Source organism: Drosophila busckii, chromosome 3R (assembly GCF_011750605.1).
Source record: "Drosophila busckii strain San Diego stock center, stock number 13000-0081.31 chromosome 3R, ASM1175060v1, whole genome shotgun sequence".
NCBI classification, from domain to species: domain Eukaryota; kingdom Metazoa; phylum Arthropoda; class Insecta; order Diptera; family Drosophilidae; genus Drosophila; species Drosophila busckii.
The window spans coordinates 8,255,015-8,273,243 of record NC_046607.1 but is presented as its reverse complement, the minus strand read 5'-3'; the positions used below and the strand labels follow the sequence as shown (position 1 = coordinate 8,273,243).

The following is an 18,229-nucleotide window of genomic DNA, read 5'->3' as shown; positions in this document are numbered from 1 at the left end:
TTCGCAGCGGCTCTAACTGGTAGTGTGTGCGTGTATGCATGATTCATATTTATATATGAACATGTATTTTGTACATACAAATGCACTGGCCATTTCACTTGCCAGGGTGTGAGTCTGTGTGAGTGTGTGTCGACGCCAGTCGGCGATTGCTGGCTGGAAGCATTTATTGGCTGCTCGTTGTCGGTTTATGTGGCATATAAGCCGAAGTGGCAGCCTGTCTGTGTTTCTTGTTGCTGTTGTACATAATGTGCACAGAAATATAAAAAGCAAAAAAAAAAATATCTTACATCCGCAAATAAAAATGGCACTGTAAGCAAATGCGTGTGAATATGTTGGCTAGTATATTTAGGCTTGCATTAATTTCTGCTAGTCTGCATAAAATCGATGTGACTTTAACTAAACTCTAGCAACTTAAATAAAACTCTCAAGTCCGCATAAGTTTCACTAAACGCCCTCATAAGTATGCAACACTTTTCAAAAAATTCAGCTACCTCACTTTTGAATTAAAATGAACACAAAATGAAAATTGAAATGCAGAAGAAAACACTAAGTTTATTTATAAACAAACTTTGAATTATTTACTTTTTGATTTTTATGTTTTCAACTCAAGTTTATGATTTTTAATTTTTCGCGACGTTCACTTTTATTTTTTTGTTTTCAGTTCTCGTTTTGAGTTTGTTGTTTGCGTTTTTGTTTGATTTTGTCGCCTTCAAGTTGTTGCGTTTGTTGGGGACTTTTTTTATTGCAGTTTGCGTTTGGTTTGTTGTTTGCTTTTTTGTTTGGTTGCTTTGTTTGGAAATTATAATAACAACTTAACAACAATGTAACGAATATCCTTTCTTCACGAGGACACAATTCAAACTGAACGCGAGCGTAGCTCGTTTGTCTCACAAATAGTCAAAACACTTCGGCCGCTGCTAAACCGTTATTCTGCCAGCGTCGCAGTCGCGCCAGCAGCGCTACGAGTCCTTAAACTTAAGCGAGCGTCCACTTCGCCAGTTCGTCGCCTTTGCCATCGCATTTCCTCTCAGGCATGCGCCTTGGCTAATTTCGAAAATGGTTGCTGTCCTGGCTAACTCAACTGCAGCAGCTATGACGCTGGATTTCCCGACTTTCAAAAGGATTTTCTGTCACCTGCAACTGTTATACGCAATTGCATTGGTGCTTCTTATTAATGTTAACGGTCTTGGCAGCATTTTTCACGCTTCTTCGACACTTTTCCACTAACGAAAAGTTGCTTGAGCCAAATCGACGCTCAAACTCATTCAGTTAGCTACACTTTCCTGCTTAGCACGCATATGAAAACAAACACACACACACACACACACAGCTGTAAATACATAAAGCGCACGCTATTGTTTATGCTTGGCTTGAGAGCCAATAATCCACTTTTGTTTTGTTATCATTCGCGTGCCCCTTTAAGCAAGCGCGCGCACTCTTCAGCCAGCCGCAGGACTCATGAGCTAAGCGTCTTTGCTCTGCCCTTGTCGCTCTCTCCACTTAATTTCTACTTGATTTGTCGCTTAAGAAAACTAATTGTCTGTCTTTTGTTAAGCGTGAAAACAATAGAAAACATTTTAGCAACTGTTACTCCGGCCAAAAGCGTTTTAGAAGTGAGAGCAGAAGCTGGCTGAGGGCATTTGGCAACGCATTGGCTGTGGCAAAGTCGAAAGTGCCTCAAGTAGCGGCTGACGACTCCGTCTTGGGTACTTTGCACAGCTGTGGTTAAAGCTAAAGGACTTTGATGGTGATAATTTGGTTTTCTGGTGATTAGACAAAGCTTCAAGGTCAGTTGGTAAGCGCGGCAATGTAAATGCAATTTGCATGTCGCATAATTGTTCGAACAAAGTCAACCCCAGACCAGCATAAATAACAAAATATTAATATAAATATTTCTGTCAGTTAATATTGAGCCCCCAACAGCGCACTAATTAACTTAAATAAGACAAATAACTTGTTTGTGTATTCGTGTCACACTTCAGAAATATATTCTTGAAATATTTATTTCGTAATTTTTGCAAGACTTGCAGCTCAGACTCGTCTCACAACAGAAAATTTGTTTTCCAAGTGTATTAATAATTGTCAAATTGAAAGCATAAAGTGACTTTTAAAATTGCAAACTTTTAATGCATGTAATTGCTTTAATTGCTGCTGGTTATTTAATTGTTCAAATTCACAGAGCTGCCGAAGTGCGTTTTTATTATAACAAATTTAAGTGCGCAGATGAAATAAAAACTTGTAATATAAATATAAAAATAAAAAACTTTTCATAAGTTTCTCACTTAAAGCTGCTAATATAACTCTATTAAAAAGCAAATTGCTTCTTAGCTTAGTGTTAAGTTTCCTCAGAGCTTGCACTTATTATTTTCGCTTAAAGTCTTTTGATTTTTTAAGGTATGGAGCAAGTACTTACAACATTATCTGAAAAATACAAATTATGTTTCCTTTATCATATTCAATTTCTTGGAAAAAGAAATTTTAATGATTAAATAAAATCCAAATGGCATACAAATCATTTAACTGTCTATTTCATATTTGAATCCTAATTTTCTGTTAGATGAAAAAGTTTTCTCTGACTGAACTCTACTTATCTTACATAAGTAGTGCCAATGGATCTTTTTATTCTTCAGTAGTAAACATTAATCTTGTGTTTACAAACAAGCACCTAAGACTTTAAGCCTTAAGGACTTATTCTAAGAATAACATTTGTTAATTACACTGAAACAATTGAGAAGAACCTTTATACGAAATGTTTTTTTAAATTGTTATTTAATTAAATTTCTTTCGCAAGTTAGAGTCAGTTTATTAAAAAATGCATTCAAAGTGGGGAAATCCCACGAATATTTAATAAGTATAATATTATAATAATTACCGCAAAACGCTTGTTTAAAATATCTTCACACATTTAGTTGTGTGCAAAATTCTTTGAATTAGCTACGCGTGGCAATAGCTTTGAAGCGACAGCAGTTCTGTTGAAGTCTAATTGATTTAAAAGATAAAAGAGTAAATGGCATACAGCGTAATAGCTGAGAGTAGTTAACGGGTAGTGTTTTCATGCTAATGCTGTCCATGATGCATTAAAAATGCAAAAGTCCTCGCCAGCGTTGACGTTAGCAGGCATGGCGACATATTATCCGCTTTGTAACAAAATATGTTAAAATTCAACAACAGCAGCAGCAACTGCCAAAGGCACGCATACACATACGTCTATAACGGGACATGCACATAGGGTGTATGTGTGTGTGAAGGCATTGGACTCACGTGAGCGATTAAAATCAGAAAGGAAAGTATGTATTTCTGTTTTTACGTATTTTCAGTTTTATTTTATACATTTTACTTTTTTTCAACGCTTTGGCTGCAACATCGAGGGTTGGTTGGTTGACGACGCCAGCTGAGGTGTAAATGAGTAGACTTGAGCCTGTGTTGCTGCTGCTGCGGCGGAAGGGTTGTGTGGCAGCAAGAGAGCGGGAGAGAAAGTGAGCGAGATGGCGAGAGCGACAACGTCAGCGGCGTGTAATTGGAGGCGAGTGTCGTGTAAAATGTAAAACTTGCGCCGTAAATAAATCAAAACTTTCTGACTGAACAAACATTCAGGTGAGCGAAAAAATGCAGCGTACAACGGCAGGCAGAGCCTTCAACGTAAATGTGCGGGCTTACGGCGGGGGGTGGACTCGCAGTTTCATATTGACAAGTGGACCGGTGGCAGCAGCGAGCAACGAGAAAGAGAAGAGAGTGAGAGAGAGAGAGAGATGGAGTGGGTGGGGCGCAGGTATAAAAACGAGGCCGGGTTATTTACGCTAGAAATTGGAACAGCTGCTGCCGTTGGGCTTGAGAGCATGGCCATGGGGCATAAAGACGGGGGGTCCTGAGGCGTGTTGGCCTGAGCTCTTCATCTGCTGTTGCTGTTGCTGCTGGCATAGAAAGCAGTTAGCGTGGCTGTTGACTACGAGTTTATTTTCTGGAACATATCAAGCAAGACACTAGAGCTTAACAAAGCCTGTCAATGAGCTGACATTTTAAATTATATACGGGGCACCTTGTGCCATTTTAAATGTACGTTAGCAGCAGTATTAGCCGCGCATTATTTTGCCATTGGGGCCACCAGCTATGTTACACAACAGTTGCTTTTTTTTTTTTTTGTGTTGCTTTATTATTAATTTGTTGCATAATATGTTAAACAGTCTGACCCTCGGCTGGGGAGTGGCGCACACACAAAAGTTTTATGATTTATATATTCATTATTTTTACGCCGCAGCGTCAAGTGAAATGTAAATGGCGCTTTAGTTGCGCATTAATACAGTTACACACACACACACACAAACACATACTTATATTTGTTTGCAAAACTTTTGCGAAAATGCTGGTAAAAGGTAAACGCGGCGTCCATTGTTGCTCTAGCCGTACTACTTACTAATAAAATCATAAAAATATTATTATAAATAAACAGTAGAGCAAAAGAGATCTTAAAGCCATTTGCGCGTAAACTTTTTGATATCCTAGGCAACATTACGGCTGTGGCCGCAGTTTTCGCTACGCTTGTGCACAAGTTGACATTTCTTTTCATACACTTGGATATTTGTTTAAGAGATGCAAGGGGGTATCAAGATGAGGAAAGAGAAGGCAGGCAGACAACATAATGTTCCTGAAGACAAACTGAATTGATAGAGCCCACTCCATACTTCTGTATGAGCAACAAGAGCTACAAGAGGCACCAAATTTGATATTTGGTTACTTCTCTTCTTCTCAAGTCCACAGTCTTAAACATATTTGTTTCAAACTTATTACGCATAAGTCTCAACACACTTTCAACTGATGCCAACAGGATAAATAATCTTGAAAATATTCAATTGCAATTCTTTAGTTAAAGTGTATGCAACTCTAATTTACTGCGGTTGTTTGTTAGTAAGTCAAACTAGCAGCAACTACTAAAGTATATTTACTTACTATATATTTAATAAGCATTCGCTTGTTAAAGCTTTTGCTGCTATTGCGGCTTTGCAGTCATAAATATATTAAGCCTAAAAAGTTTGCCCATTGGGCGCCAACTTGTGTGCCCAGCTGTATTTGGTGGCAGGCTATGCTTAGAGAGAGACAAGTCTGGCCGCTCATAATTGATGACCAGGAGTTTAACATAATGTGTAGTATGTGGAGAGTAGTCAGCAGTCCATGGGCCATGTCATGCTGATTGTGTCAAGATTTCGCTTTCAATTTGCGCCGCGATAAGGCAACGAGACATAAAAGTAAATTGAAATGCCTGTCGCTGGCATCGGCATCAACTGGACAACAACAGTTTCAGTTGCTGCTGCTGCTGCTGCTGTTGCTGCTGCAACCTGTGCCACAAGCTTGTCACGCACGTGCAGATGGCGCAATTTAAAAAAAAAATTTTTAATTGAATTTGCCACTCTGGGCAGCGGCCATTGTCTGAAGCCAGCCCAGAGAGTTGAAGTTGGGCTGGGGGGTTGGAGTTGGGCTTTTGATTGTCAGCTACTCACTGTGCAACGGTATCATGTATTCCATTTCCGAGTCGCTGCTACTGTCTGCTTCTGCCACAGCCACTGCTGGAGTCTGGGCCATGGAGTTGGTCCGCAGTGCCATTGCCATGGCACGCAATGCGGGCAGGCTACAGTTACGTGGCAATCTGGCATGCTGCAATAAAGTCAAAGGCGTTGGCATATTAAAATTAGAGCATAAATAGCTAAAAACACGTGCAAAGTCTCCGCACAGTAATTATTAATTGAGAGCCAGAGCGAGTGTGAGAGAGACTGACTGACAAATGCTCAGCACAGAGTTGAGGCAAATCATGAAAAAGGATAACACTTAGCAGCCAGAGAAATGGATATAAATGTTCACCTAAGGTGAATTCCCTGCTTAAATATAAAATTTGTTTGTTTCTCTTATTTTTTTTTCTCGAGTTGTTGCAACAACGTGACAACAACAGCAGCAGCAGCTAGAAGCTGCCAGAAATCCAATTTCAGCAAGTAGCACGACATAAATTTGTTTGTAGCACACACACATGGACACACGTGTGTATACGCATTAAAGTCCAGTCACCGCTCTTGGGGAATTGCTGCGAGTGGGGTGTGGGGTTGGGATTGGTCTGTGGTCTGCTCATGTCGAGCAAATGAATTCTGTTAATGCAGACATTACTCGAGCATATTAAAAGTCCAAATGGTCATTTCGTACAGAATTTTATAGCAACTAGCTACGCACACACACACACGCACACACATGCATATAGGCAGACTGACAATAACGCTTGGGTCTACAAATAGGCACATTTGTTCCGCCTACCCCCCGCACCTGAGCGAGCGGCGCACAACCCTTAGGCCTGCGCTAAGGCCAATGGCCAATATAGTTAGTAGACCAGTCGTATACGCAGTTTTGTTTACCTTGCCACGACAATTGCGGTTGACAACAACAATAACAACAACTATTTGTATATATATTTGCTGCTTTGTTTTTTTTTCTGTTTTTGTGCCGCAGTCAAGCGCAAGTTGTACTCCACCCACCGAGCGAGAGACAAGTGAACATTTAGTTTATTTGATGTTGCGAAATGAAAATTGTGACATAAAAGGGACTAACAACATAATTAACTACTGTGCAAATGTGCAAATCCAAAGGCATAAAATGCGTTTAGCACAAAAAAGAAAGAATGCCATGCATACGCCGAATGACACTTAAAGGATTTGCTCCAAGGCCTAGACTCAAGTACCTTGCCCACAAGGCTCATATTGTGCATGTGTGTGTGTGTGTGTGTGTGTGGTTGTGTTTGTGGTGATAATTTTGTGCTTTTGCTTTGGGTACCAAAGGGTCTTGATTAGTTTATACAAACAAATAAACAACAAATAGCGCAGAAACTAAATTTTTGTTTATAGCTAAAAGCAAAAAAAGCATAGCATACAACTCAGCGCTAGCTTTCAACTTATTGAGGCAGTCAAATAATATATTTTATGCTTAGACTTGCTTTGAAATTCGTTACCCAAGGCTAAGAAAAAAATTGAAATAAGTTGTGGCCGAGTGGAAAGCCTTAAATAACGCCAAACAGTCAACAGCATTATAAAATTGCCAAGCTATGACTTTGAAAATGTAGCGTGGCCTGCCTATATGTATGTATGTATGTGTGTATTTATTATTTATGCTTGTGCGTGTGTGTGTAGAGAGCCGTTGGCGTATCGTTATGTCGCTGTCTTTTAGCGAGCCTTATTTGTTCGCTTTTTGAGTATTTGATTTCATTTTCTGCACTCGCAGCTTTTTGCATGTGCGAGTGTGTGTGCTTGTGTGTGTGTGAGCTGTGTACAGTTTTTTAATAAAACAAATTCAGCGGACAGCCTGCGGCGAACATGGCAGGCAAAATTAAATTATTTCGTTGTTTTGTGCACGGCTTCTTACACTGCTTACGCTTTATCATTGCTTCCTCTTCTCCTGCTTCTTCTTCTTCTTCTTAATGCTGTTGCTGTTCTTGCTGCTGCTGCTGCGGCTGCTGTTGCTGTTGACAGCAATACGTACATTGCAAATTTTCATTCTGCTAAATGGGAACGGTTGGTGGGGCGCACATTTTGACGGGCCCCGTCAGGCAAAAAGTGGGCGTGGCTTGTGTCTTGTAATTTAATGACCAACTGACATATCAAATATTCATGCTGCCGCTTGATTTTATTATATTTTATTATATTTCATTTGATATTTGCAGCCGCACTTAATCAAAAGCGACCCAATTTTCGTTCGTGCAACAGTTTGAGGCGTCACAAATGGCGAGGCGCGGTCCGGCGGCCTACAATCAATTTTTGCACTCATTTGCTGGCTGGCTGTACATTTTGCAGCTCGTTATATGCAAATTGCTCATTACAATTGGCGAGCTTTAATGATCGGAGGCGAGTGAGGAGGAGGAGGAGGACGAGCGACCTTCGACAAAATGCGCGAGGCAAATAATGCAAATTGCCTGTCAATAATATGGAAATCGCTGAAAATGTTGCAGCTGCGCGCCTACTGCGTCCATCAAAAGCTCAAAGGCTTAAAATAAATATGCAAACGTGGGACGCGCTTTTAAAGCGATGCCCAGACCCCGCCCCACATAAATATGTATGCATTTATTTTTATGCATTTGTACAAACAAATGCGTGAGCGAGTGTGTGTGTGTGCGTGCGTGTGTGTGTAAGGCATCGCCTGACAGTTGATGTGATTTCTACGTTGCATGTTGCAGTTGCAGTTGCCGTTGCAGTTGCTACAATATTGCGCAACACTTCCGTTTCCTTTCAGCATTCGCTGCTGCATGCCAGAGACTTTGATTAATGGCAGCGCGTGCGCGACAGGTAAAAATGCATTGCGTTAATTGTATATAAGCTAAATTGCATAATTAGCACAACAGCAGCGAGCGCAATGGCCGCAACAGCAACACCCTTAAGCACAATCAATAATCAAGCGACAAGCAGCAGCAGCAGCAGCAGCAACAAGAGCAACAAGCTTTGACAATTGCCATTTGCCAATTGCAATGCGTTTGGGTAGGTGGGGGTAACGATGCTAGTCCCATAAATTAGAGCGCCAACAGACATCAGTCAGCTTGTGTGTGTATGTGTGTGAATGTGTGTGGTTGCTAAGAGACACGCTAACAGCATCAATCGGCAAAAGTGCAATGAGCAGCGAGCAGCAGCAGCAGCAGCGCTGGCGGCCTGCAGCCTTCGGAAGTGCCAATGCAGTTTGTACGACAAAAGACACGCAACATTGCATATTGAGTCCATACACGGCATATGAGCCATGCTAACAGGAATTGCAAAACATTTTCTGGCTTCGATCAAACGAGGTTAGACAACTGAGGCCGAAGTAGGGAGTAAGTGCTGCTGCTTTCTTTGAGTCTGACTGCCAACAACTGACAACTCTGGCAACGATAACGCTCATAATTTCCAATTCGCATATTGCGGTTGCGGGCAATACACACACACACACACACACACAGATGCGTTTGAGCTGCATTGTGTGTGCTAAATTCTGCATAGACTGGCAGTGCATGTCATAATGCTCGTTTGGGCATTGGTATCCATGTCCTTATCCGTTTGCTCATTGGCATGCCTTTGCTGCTGCTGCTGCTGCTGCAACTCCTGTTTCTACTTATGCCATGCATGCTTGCATCCTTGTTGTTATTCCTCTCGTTGCTCGCTGCTCTGTGGCCTGAGACGCTGCCTGCTGTTTTATAGGCACATAAAAGCTTCAGATGCCATTTTCGTTAGATCAATTTAAAGAAATTTATTAGTCACAGCAGTAATGCGCTTTGTCTTGTTCGAAACGATAGCAAACGATTTGTATTTATCTTTGCTTACAAATATGCCACAAAAATATGCCAGCAACTTGTACATATTTTCGACTTTAATTAAGTTATGGCCAACAGAGAGCAACAGAGAAATAAATTGCAAGCTGCAGCGCCCCCAAACTCCAGCTCAAGTTGCTGAAACCCACGCTCAGCAGCAAATATCAGCGTAATGCACTGACAGCTGTTTAATCGAAGCTAACTAATTGAGCAATAATTGACAGTTTGACTGTTCTCGTAATTTGTTTTTGCATGCTTTGGCTGTCAGAAAGTTTCACTCGCTATTCGAACTGAAGTGGGGTGTGCCGCCTGCTGAACAAATGAGGTGTCCATTTGTTAGCATAAACTAAACAAGCAATCACTTGTAAACACAACCAGGACAGGTGGAAACTATTTCTACAACACTATGGCTTTGTTTCTTTTGTTAGCAGGCTGTCTTTAAGTTACAGCTGCTTTAATTAGTTCAACTATGTGTGTATGGGCAGCAGCAGCAGCATGTCAAGTGTTCCGGAGTTGGCGTATATCAGAGTTTCGGTAGCGCTTAATTTATGTAAAAGGCAAATAAATCAATTAATGTCAAACAACCTGTAGACAACAACAACAACAACAACCAGATACGAAGTGGGGTGAACGACTTGTGGCGGGCATTTCTGCTTCGTTAGGCTAATAATAATTAGGAGCCCACTGACATTTTGAGTCGAAGGCAAATACAATTAATTACCACAAAATATAAGTAAACACAATACCAAAAACAGAGAGCGAGTCGTGTTCGGTGAGAAGGGAGAAGGGGGGTGGGGTGTTGGGCATATCAAAAGCACAGGCTTGACAGCCAAGGCAAATGGCAACATTTTCAAATGCTCAAACACATACAAAATAATGAGTTAGTGGCCAACAATACCAAGAACTCGAACCAGAAGCAGGAACAGCAACGGCAACCAGAATAACTTCAAACACGCCAATCAATTATACGCCCAATTAAATGCTGGAAAAAGCAACAAAACTGCCGAAAAATATAATAGAGTCAAGTCAAGAGAGTTGAGCACGAGACGCAGTCGAGTCGCAGTCCAAGTCCTTAACTTAGCTGGGTGCGCACAGCTTGTGGCTACCATTTATTTAACTTGCCGAGCATTTTTATTTGTTATTGAAAATAAAGACGTGCACGTTGCTCAAAAGATAAACAAAACAGTTTACAAATTGAACAGCGCAGAGCGAGAGCCGAAGACTTGTCCCAGACATTCGCCATCAATTAGAAGTAATTCTCATTTGTTGAATCAACAAACTTAAAGTCAAATGCCTGAGCACATTTTTAGTTTAATCGGCTGGCATGTTTACTATTTGCCATGCAATAAATTTTAAAATAAGCAACAAAAGAATTCACAATCGAAATGCTTTGGGCTTACACACACATTGATATGCCCACATTGCTGTTTGGCATATTTATGTGCAGATATAATTTTTAGCTTTTACGACATGTGTGTGCATGCACATTAAACTGAAGCTGCCAAACACCTTTTGTGAGCAGACTGTTGATTTAATTAGCTCGCATTATAGTTGAATCATTGAACTCTTGAGCTTGGCTACAAGGCATTTGCTCTGAAATTCACTCCACTAGCATGTTGTCTTATAATTAATTAAGATTTGCTAGCAAGCATTTGTTGAATTTATGCTCGAGTGCATAGCTGGAATTATTGATGTGTGCACTGAAACTTTTTTTATATAACATATATAATTTTTTTTATTTTTTTTTGCTTTGCTGCGCTGCATGTGCAACAAAGTTGCAAGCGTTGTTTCATTGTTAGTTGCCAGCTTGACTGCCTGCCTGCCTTTAATTTGACAGCCGTGGCTTTGGCATTGTCGTTTCGTATACTACGTGTTGTCTATCTTTGCCAGCGACACGCCCCGCTGCAGCGTACGCCCCCCCAACCCGCCATTGCCATCTAGCATTGTGTCGCTTCGACATTAGGAAACAGTTTCTTTGTCAGTTTGAGGTTGCATTTTATTGTGTTACAACAGAGTTTGGCTAAGCTGAGCGCTATGGCTTGTTTCGCTGCTTGTTTCTGCTTGTTTTTTTCGCTTTTCGCTTTTCTCTGCAATTGTTTTCCCTTGGCCCATGACTTGAGCGGCAGTTTGGGATTTCGGGTTGACAGCTCGCTTAAAATTGCGACTGTCAATTGCATTTAATTCGCGTCGCCGCTGGTGGTTTGACCTTAGTGCAGTGCAGTGCAGTGATAAATAACAACATTAGTGCGCGCACAAAAAAACGATTTTTAAATCAAGCGTATACTTGATATTTGTGCAGAATTTAAAAACTGCGTTGAAAGTGAAGCGGCTGCAAACGTTTACAGTTACAAAGGCGATGCATCAAGTGCTCAATGCAAAATAAACCGTTAAATATAAAAAGCTTTTGGGGCAGCGTTGCTTTTGAAATTTGGCGCCAACGCACACAAACACACACACACACACACACATATACAGAAGGCAAAAAAAAGAAGCAAACTAGCAGCTTCAACAAAGAAGCACTTGGCAGACTTACACACACACACACACACACATACACACACACACACACACACATACACACAGAGCATTACAGAGGTAAAAGCTTTCAAGTGGCAGCAACAAAAATAATGAAAGCGAAGCTGCTTCGGCTGCTGCTGCCGAACAAATTGCAGTCGTCGTTGTTTTATCTGGGCAAAGAGACTTTTGGTAACTCAATGCGTGAATCACACACACACACACACACACACAGACAAAAAGAATGCTATATATAGATTGATGCGGTGAGCTTCACGCTTTTAAACACCAACGACTTTCACTAACGCCATCTCGCGGCTGAGGCGCAGATTAAATTAACAGCACTCTGTGAGCTGCTGGGAGAGCTGCCCATGGTGGGATCAGAGCGCGCGTCGAGGCTGAGGCTGCTCTGAGTCGCTCGTTGCCAAGAAAGTCACCACAGCTGAACGCTGTCGCTGTCGCTGTCTATGTGTGCGTGTGTGTGTGCTTTTGATTTTTTGTGGTTATTTTAGCCGCAAGGCGAGCATTTGATTTGCGCTGTTGGCTTGATATTTGTCAGGCTCTGGCGTTGGCGCGTTTTTGCCACTCGCTGCTTCCATCTGCCATTTAAGCTGTCAGCTGGCTCTGCTGGCTCTGCTGGCTCTGCCGCTGTCGCTGGGTTGTCACAAAGCGCGCCTTTTATATTGTATCCTGTGGCGAAACTATCAGATTTCTTTCAGCTTAAAAACATCAGAATTTCTGACACTCTCTGCCCAAGAACATGTCCCGCATTCTCGCTTCATTTCTCGTTGCATTGCTGTTTACAAAGTAATGACAGCATCAGTTAGCAATACTTTCTTTTTGTTTCTGTTTCAGTTTCAGTCGCTGCTGGCTTTGCTGCTGCTACTCTGGGCATATATAATGCGTTTGCTTTTTGCTGCCATGTTAAGGGCACATATAAAATATGAATTCACTTACGCAGCAGCAGCAGCAGAGCTGAGCATAGCTCGCAGCCATTAGGCAAGTGCCATTGCCAGCATAGAGAGTTGACTTTGCCAAACATAGCCTCTGCTATTTAACTATTTTGATTCATAGCGAAACAAATACTTTAAAGCGCTTAATTTACAATTTTTTAAAATAATCTTGCAGTAGTTTTCAATTCAATTTAATAATGAAACAGTTAAGCAAATCGAATAATTAATGTAGTTTGAATTAAACTGTTTACTCATTAGTTCGTCTTTGAAATATAAAGAATTCAATTACACTAGGCTACAACAGGTCTGTCTCTTTGTAATTTTCCATGAGACATGAGCCCCTAAAATCGAATATGATTTTTAAATTTGAAAATATTTAAATAGCATATTTAGATATTTGTAAAAATATATGTCCGCCCAACAGGGACATCGAAAAAGATTTAGAAGTGCCGATGATTGGAGACGTATTGCAAAAATTTGGCAACCAGATATGTGGAACGCCTCGGAGACCACACAAATGCACTAGTCAGGCAACTAAAAGAGCAACCAACGAGAAGACGATTAAAAAGCTGCCACCCACATGAACGCCCTAAAAGGGTCATCACTTAAATGTATATTGTATATTGTAGTAAGTATAATATTGTCTAGTTAGTATAGGACCCATGTGATCCTTTTGTTTTCCTTATATAACTAGATTAAGTTACCCCAGCGGTAACAGCAAACTTGTTTGTACTAAATAAAAATCAAAAGAATTGAAAAAAAAAGGATTGCCGACTGAATACTTTGAGACGATTTAATAATAAATATATAAAAACAATGCTATCAAAAAACCGATGCCATTATGCATTTTTTAAGCTGACCGTCCTAGAAAATTTTGATTATGATGATTGTTGCCTAGTTATATTAATAATAAATATTAAAATGACTACTTATTTATCAACAGGTAGTAAAATGTAATTATCTCATTTTCAAAAATTCATAATTCATAAATTAAGAGTTTAGCAAATGACTAAATAATGAAGACCCACTGCTAGGTTAAGGATCAGCAGCTTAGCATGGGGAGTCGCGACTTGAAAGGTTCACTCTGCCTATAGTTTTTGAATTTAGCATTGCATACATTTTTATTACATTGCAAATCTGGAAAAATGAATTCTACAACAAAATCAAATTTGCTTTAATTTAACATAAATTAGTGCAAACATCAATAGAATTAACAACAAATAAAGTTCGTAGTAGCAACCAACTCTACATAAATAATTTAAATTATTATTTCTTGTTTTACGAAACTCTAAAGACTTATTCATGATACTTATTCATTGTAATTCGTAAGTTTATTTTTTTTCTTATTTTCAAGTGCAAGTTGCTATGAATTAGAATCGTACTAATTATTTTGTGCTGTAATAACCCAACACCCACAGCTTTTTGTGAAAAGCACACCCATTGTAGCAGCTCTTACTTTTGCAAAGCGTTGAAATTAACATGTAAAATTTGATACCAACAGCAGCATCACACAATGTTTAATTCAATTATGCAAATGCTCGACCAAGCCGGAAGACCAAACAGGTGGCTCTAACACCAAAATCCGCTTAAAGAAGCTGCTGCTGCAATGGCACATGACGTATGAGCAGAATGATTATTATTTCGCCAGCAAATGGGTTTAAAACATAATGCAATGGGTCAATATTGCATGTGTGTGTGTCAGTGTGTGTGTGAAGCTTAATTTAAAATACAGAGTTTGGTTGTAGCTACTAAACAAGCGACGCTGCATGGATATAAAACTATTTTTGTATGAGCGAGCACTTTGAGACAGACAACCAGACAGATAGACGGACAGGACAGACAGTGGCAGGATATGGAGAGTGCATTATAACAATGAGCAAGTGCTAACATTAAAGCAAGTATATAAATGCTTTCTTTTGTGCCAGGCATACGTTTGTTTTCTTTTTTTTAAGGATATCTACGATAATGCTTGCAGGTCCAGGAGGAAAACAAAACGAATTAAGGCAGAGTGCATGGAAGATGAAGAAAAGGCATTATAACGAATAAGTTTTAGTCAGACCGCAAGGCATGCTCCACTCCCAACACACACACATAGACATGGACGTATGTCAGCTACAAACAAAACAAAAAATAAATAAAGCAGACAAGGACATAAAGGGAAGGAAAATGCATTTCATGCAGATTTGACATTCAAATGTGCTTCGAGTGCTCGGGCAAGGGTTACAAACGACTCTGCAGCTAATGAATTTTCATATTTTAATCAATGTGCGTGCATCAGTGGATCTCAGTTCAATCAGTGAGCAGTGAGCTCAACTCATTTGCTATGCACAAACAAATGCTGTCAAATAAATGAAAGTTTTGTCCAGCGGCACCAGATAAAGCGAAAGAGCACGAAATAAATACGTACAGTTGATGCTATCTGCATAGTCGAATCTTTAGCTGTGTGTGTGTCCTTGCTGTATAACCTGCCAGGCTATAACGAAATTTACAAGACGCGTTTGCATGTCGTTGCCCAAAACCCAAACTCAAGCGCTCAAACCAAGTTTTAGTTAGTTGTCGTTTTCTTCTTTTGCCTTTTGCAATAGTTGCTGCTGTAGCTGCTGTTGCTGTAGCTGCTGCTGTTGTTGTTTGCCTGCGCTGCTTTACTCATATTAAATGCAAAAGTCATTGAGCGCAGGACGCGGCAAGGAGTGAGCAAATGCTGTGAGCAGGACATGCTGCAAAACAACAAGTTTATATCCACATGCTTGGACATGAGTTTGCTGTAAAATTTCGTGTTGATGATCTTACTAGGTTATGCATTAGTTTTTTACACAGCACCAGAGTCAGAGTCGCTATCTCTGTCTCTCTCTCGCTCTGTCTCTCAGTCTGTTATCTTGTTGCAACCTGTACTTTCACTTCCGCTTGCACCGTTTGTATTTCCTGTCCATGTCCACCATGTAACTCTGATTTTTTGTGTGCTGTCGCTGCGTTAAATCTCACCAGCAACAGCAACAGCTACAGCTACAGCAGTAACATGCAACCAAATTCTGCTGCAAAGTCTCGACTTAGTTGCAGTTGTTGCTGTTCGTCTTTTATGTTTATGCAAATTGAAGTTTTGTGCTGCTGCTGTTGCTGCTGCTGTTCACTAATAAATATTAAGTATACGCTTGCAGGGTCCTTGTTTGTTGTCCGTTCACAAATTGGTGCATTTTACAAGCCTTTCAGGATTTGTTGCCATTGAGCGAGTGCTCGGCATTAAGCTAAATCTCAGATTTACGACTGCCGGAATTGCCAGTTACCAGTTGGCCTCTTGCTCTCACTCTTGCTCTAGGGATTGATTAGGCTAGCTGCTGCTAGCTACTCACCTGCTGATGCGCCTTGATGGCCGCTGCGGCAATAGCTCGAAGCGGCAGCACTTGGCGTAAGGGCGGCGGTGGTGTGGGTGGTGCATACTCGGGCAATGGTCCATCAGTAGCTAAAGGCAAGTCAGGCGAAAGTGTTGGCGCTAGAAATTCATTGGTTGCTGCTGTAAATGGGTAGTGCAGCCTTAGGAGTGGTGCTGGTGGTGGTGGCGGCGGCTGTGGTGGTGGTGGTATCTTAAGCTTTGCTGGCTGCTGCTGTAGATGCGACAAAGGCAAGCTAAAGGGCACAAAGATCATGGGCGTGGCATTGGTGCTTTTGTTGCTGTCGCTGTTGTTGCAGTTGCTGTTGCAATATTGCATTGTTGGTACATAAGTTGCTGTTGCTGTTAGCGGCAGCTGCTGCAGCTGCTGTGTTGTTGTTGTTGTTGTCTGCTGCAGCGTTGTAATGCAGCTGAGTTGCTGCTGCTGCTGTCGCGGCACTGGCAAATGCTCATAGCTCTGCTTGCAGCAGCGACACTCCCACTCGCGACAGCAATTAGTTGGCTTGCTGGCTCTGATGCTGCTGCTCTTGTTGCCTGGCGGCAACATATAAGGACGCGCTCTATTGTTGTAGCTCATCTTGCGTGCGTTGCCAGCAATTGTTGCCGCCAGTATTTTTAGCCAGCGCAGTCCCACAGTGGAACTGGCCGTTTGTCCAGCAATTGGCTCGTCTATTTTGACAATCGTTTATCAACAACAACTGTAGGAATAAAATAAAGAAACGTATGCATAGTTAGTAATTTGCAAATATTTACGCTTCATCAGCAACATCATCAATTTTAAATGAGGCAATAAATGAAACTGAATGTTGCTGTTGTTTGCTTCGTTGTTGTTGTTGTTGGTGCCTTGGCTTCCTGTAATTTATAAATTATTTTGTGTGCGCGGAAATAAACCTTCGGTACGCTTGATTACAATTTGCCAGAGCTCTGACGAGAGGCAAATTTTACAAAAACAATGCCCTGTGTATTTTTTTTGCTACTTGCTCGAAATTTTCGTTTCATAAAGAAAACATTTGTTGTTTTCATTTGGGCCGAGTGCCTGGCCTGGCCTGGCCTGGCTGCTTGCCTTATACTTGTTACTTTGACAGCCACACCCACTTTTCGTTCGGTTGGCAGTTAGTTGGAGAGTAGAGGGCGGGCTGGCTCGTTAGAGGCTTTCAGAAATCACTCAAAGTTTGTCAAGAACGAGAAAACCAATTTTTCAGCTGAGTGCATTTTAATTTCGTATACGCCCCGTGTGCTGCGCCTCTGTGCTAAGCTCTGCAGTCAGTAAGGCCAAGCAAGCCAAACCAAACCAAGCAGCGTGATAACCAAAAACTGTATATACAGCTCTGCCAGTGCGTACAATGCATGTGTGTGTGTGCGTGTGTGTGGTTGCCGCACCTATACCTATGCAGGTGTGCGTTGAAAGAGTTTGGTTTTCATTGAAACACGCTTGAACTGGCAACTTTGACAAACAGCAACAGCAGCAAAAGAATGAACGTAACACAAAAAAAAAAAAAAAAAAAAAAATTGCTACTCCCACATCTTGCAGCAAATGCAGCCAAAAATTGGCATTGCAACCAACCCCACACCCTCTCCCTTTGCTTTCGAGGAACCACAAAATTTCATTTTCTCACAATTTGCATGCCGCTTGCTGCAGCCTAAGAGCTCTGTTGACTTCTCGTGCGTTCCACATGCTTTCCAAATGAATCCCTTTCTACGTTCTAGAGCGCACAAACAATGGAATTTCAAATTTGAAAAATAGCTGCAGCTGTGAGTTAAGTTGAGCTCTCAAGTAGTTTGCTAGTTAGTTAAAGCCCAAACAGTTGCAATTTACAATAAATATTTCGCTATAAACTTTAGCCGAAACTAACTCTCGCTTTAAGCCGTAAGCGTTCCACACAATGTTGAAGGCTGTGCACACAAAATTGTTTTCGGGGCGGGGCGGGCGCGGCAGAGCAGCAGCAAGCAAAATATTTTTGAAATAAATTATCATAATTCCACAAATACTTGAGACGCACAATGAAAAATATTTGCACGCAGCAAAAACTTGCGACTTAAGATCAAAAGTTTTCAACTGCTACAAGAGCAGCTCAGACTCTC

At 41.0% G+C, this 18,229-nt stretch overlaps 1 protein-coding gene across 1 annotated transcript; it reads right to left on the bottom strand.

Annotated features, from left to right (window-relative positions):
- Positions 1-3,797: 3,797 nt before the first annotated feature.
- LOC108601584 lies at positions 3,798-16,403 on the bottom strand. The gene is made up of 4 exons (XM_017989484.1): positions 16,375-16,403; positions 16,110-16,290; positions 5,493-5,646; positions 3,798-3,958 (listed from the first exon to the last, which is right to left on the bottom strand). The coding sequence occupies exons 1-4, from the start codon at positions 16,401-16,403 to the stop codon at positions 3,798-3,800; spliced, it is 525 nt and encodes a 174-aa protein (XP_017844973.1).
- Between the last annotated feature and the right edge of the window lie 1,826 nt (positions 16,404-18,229).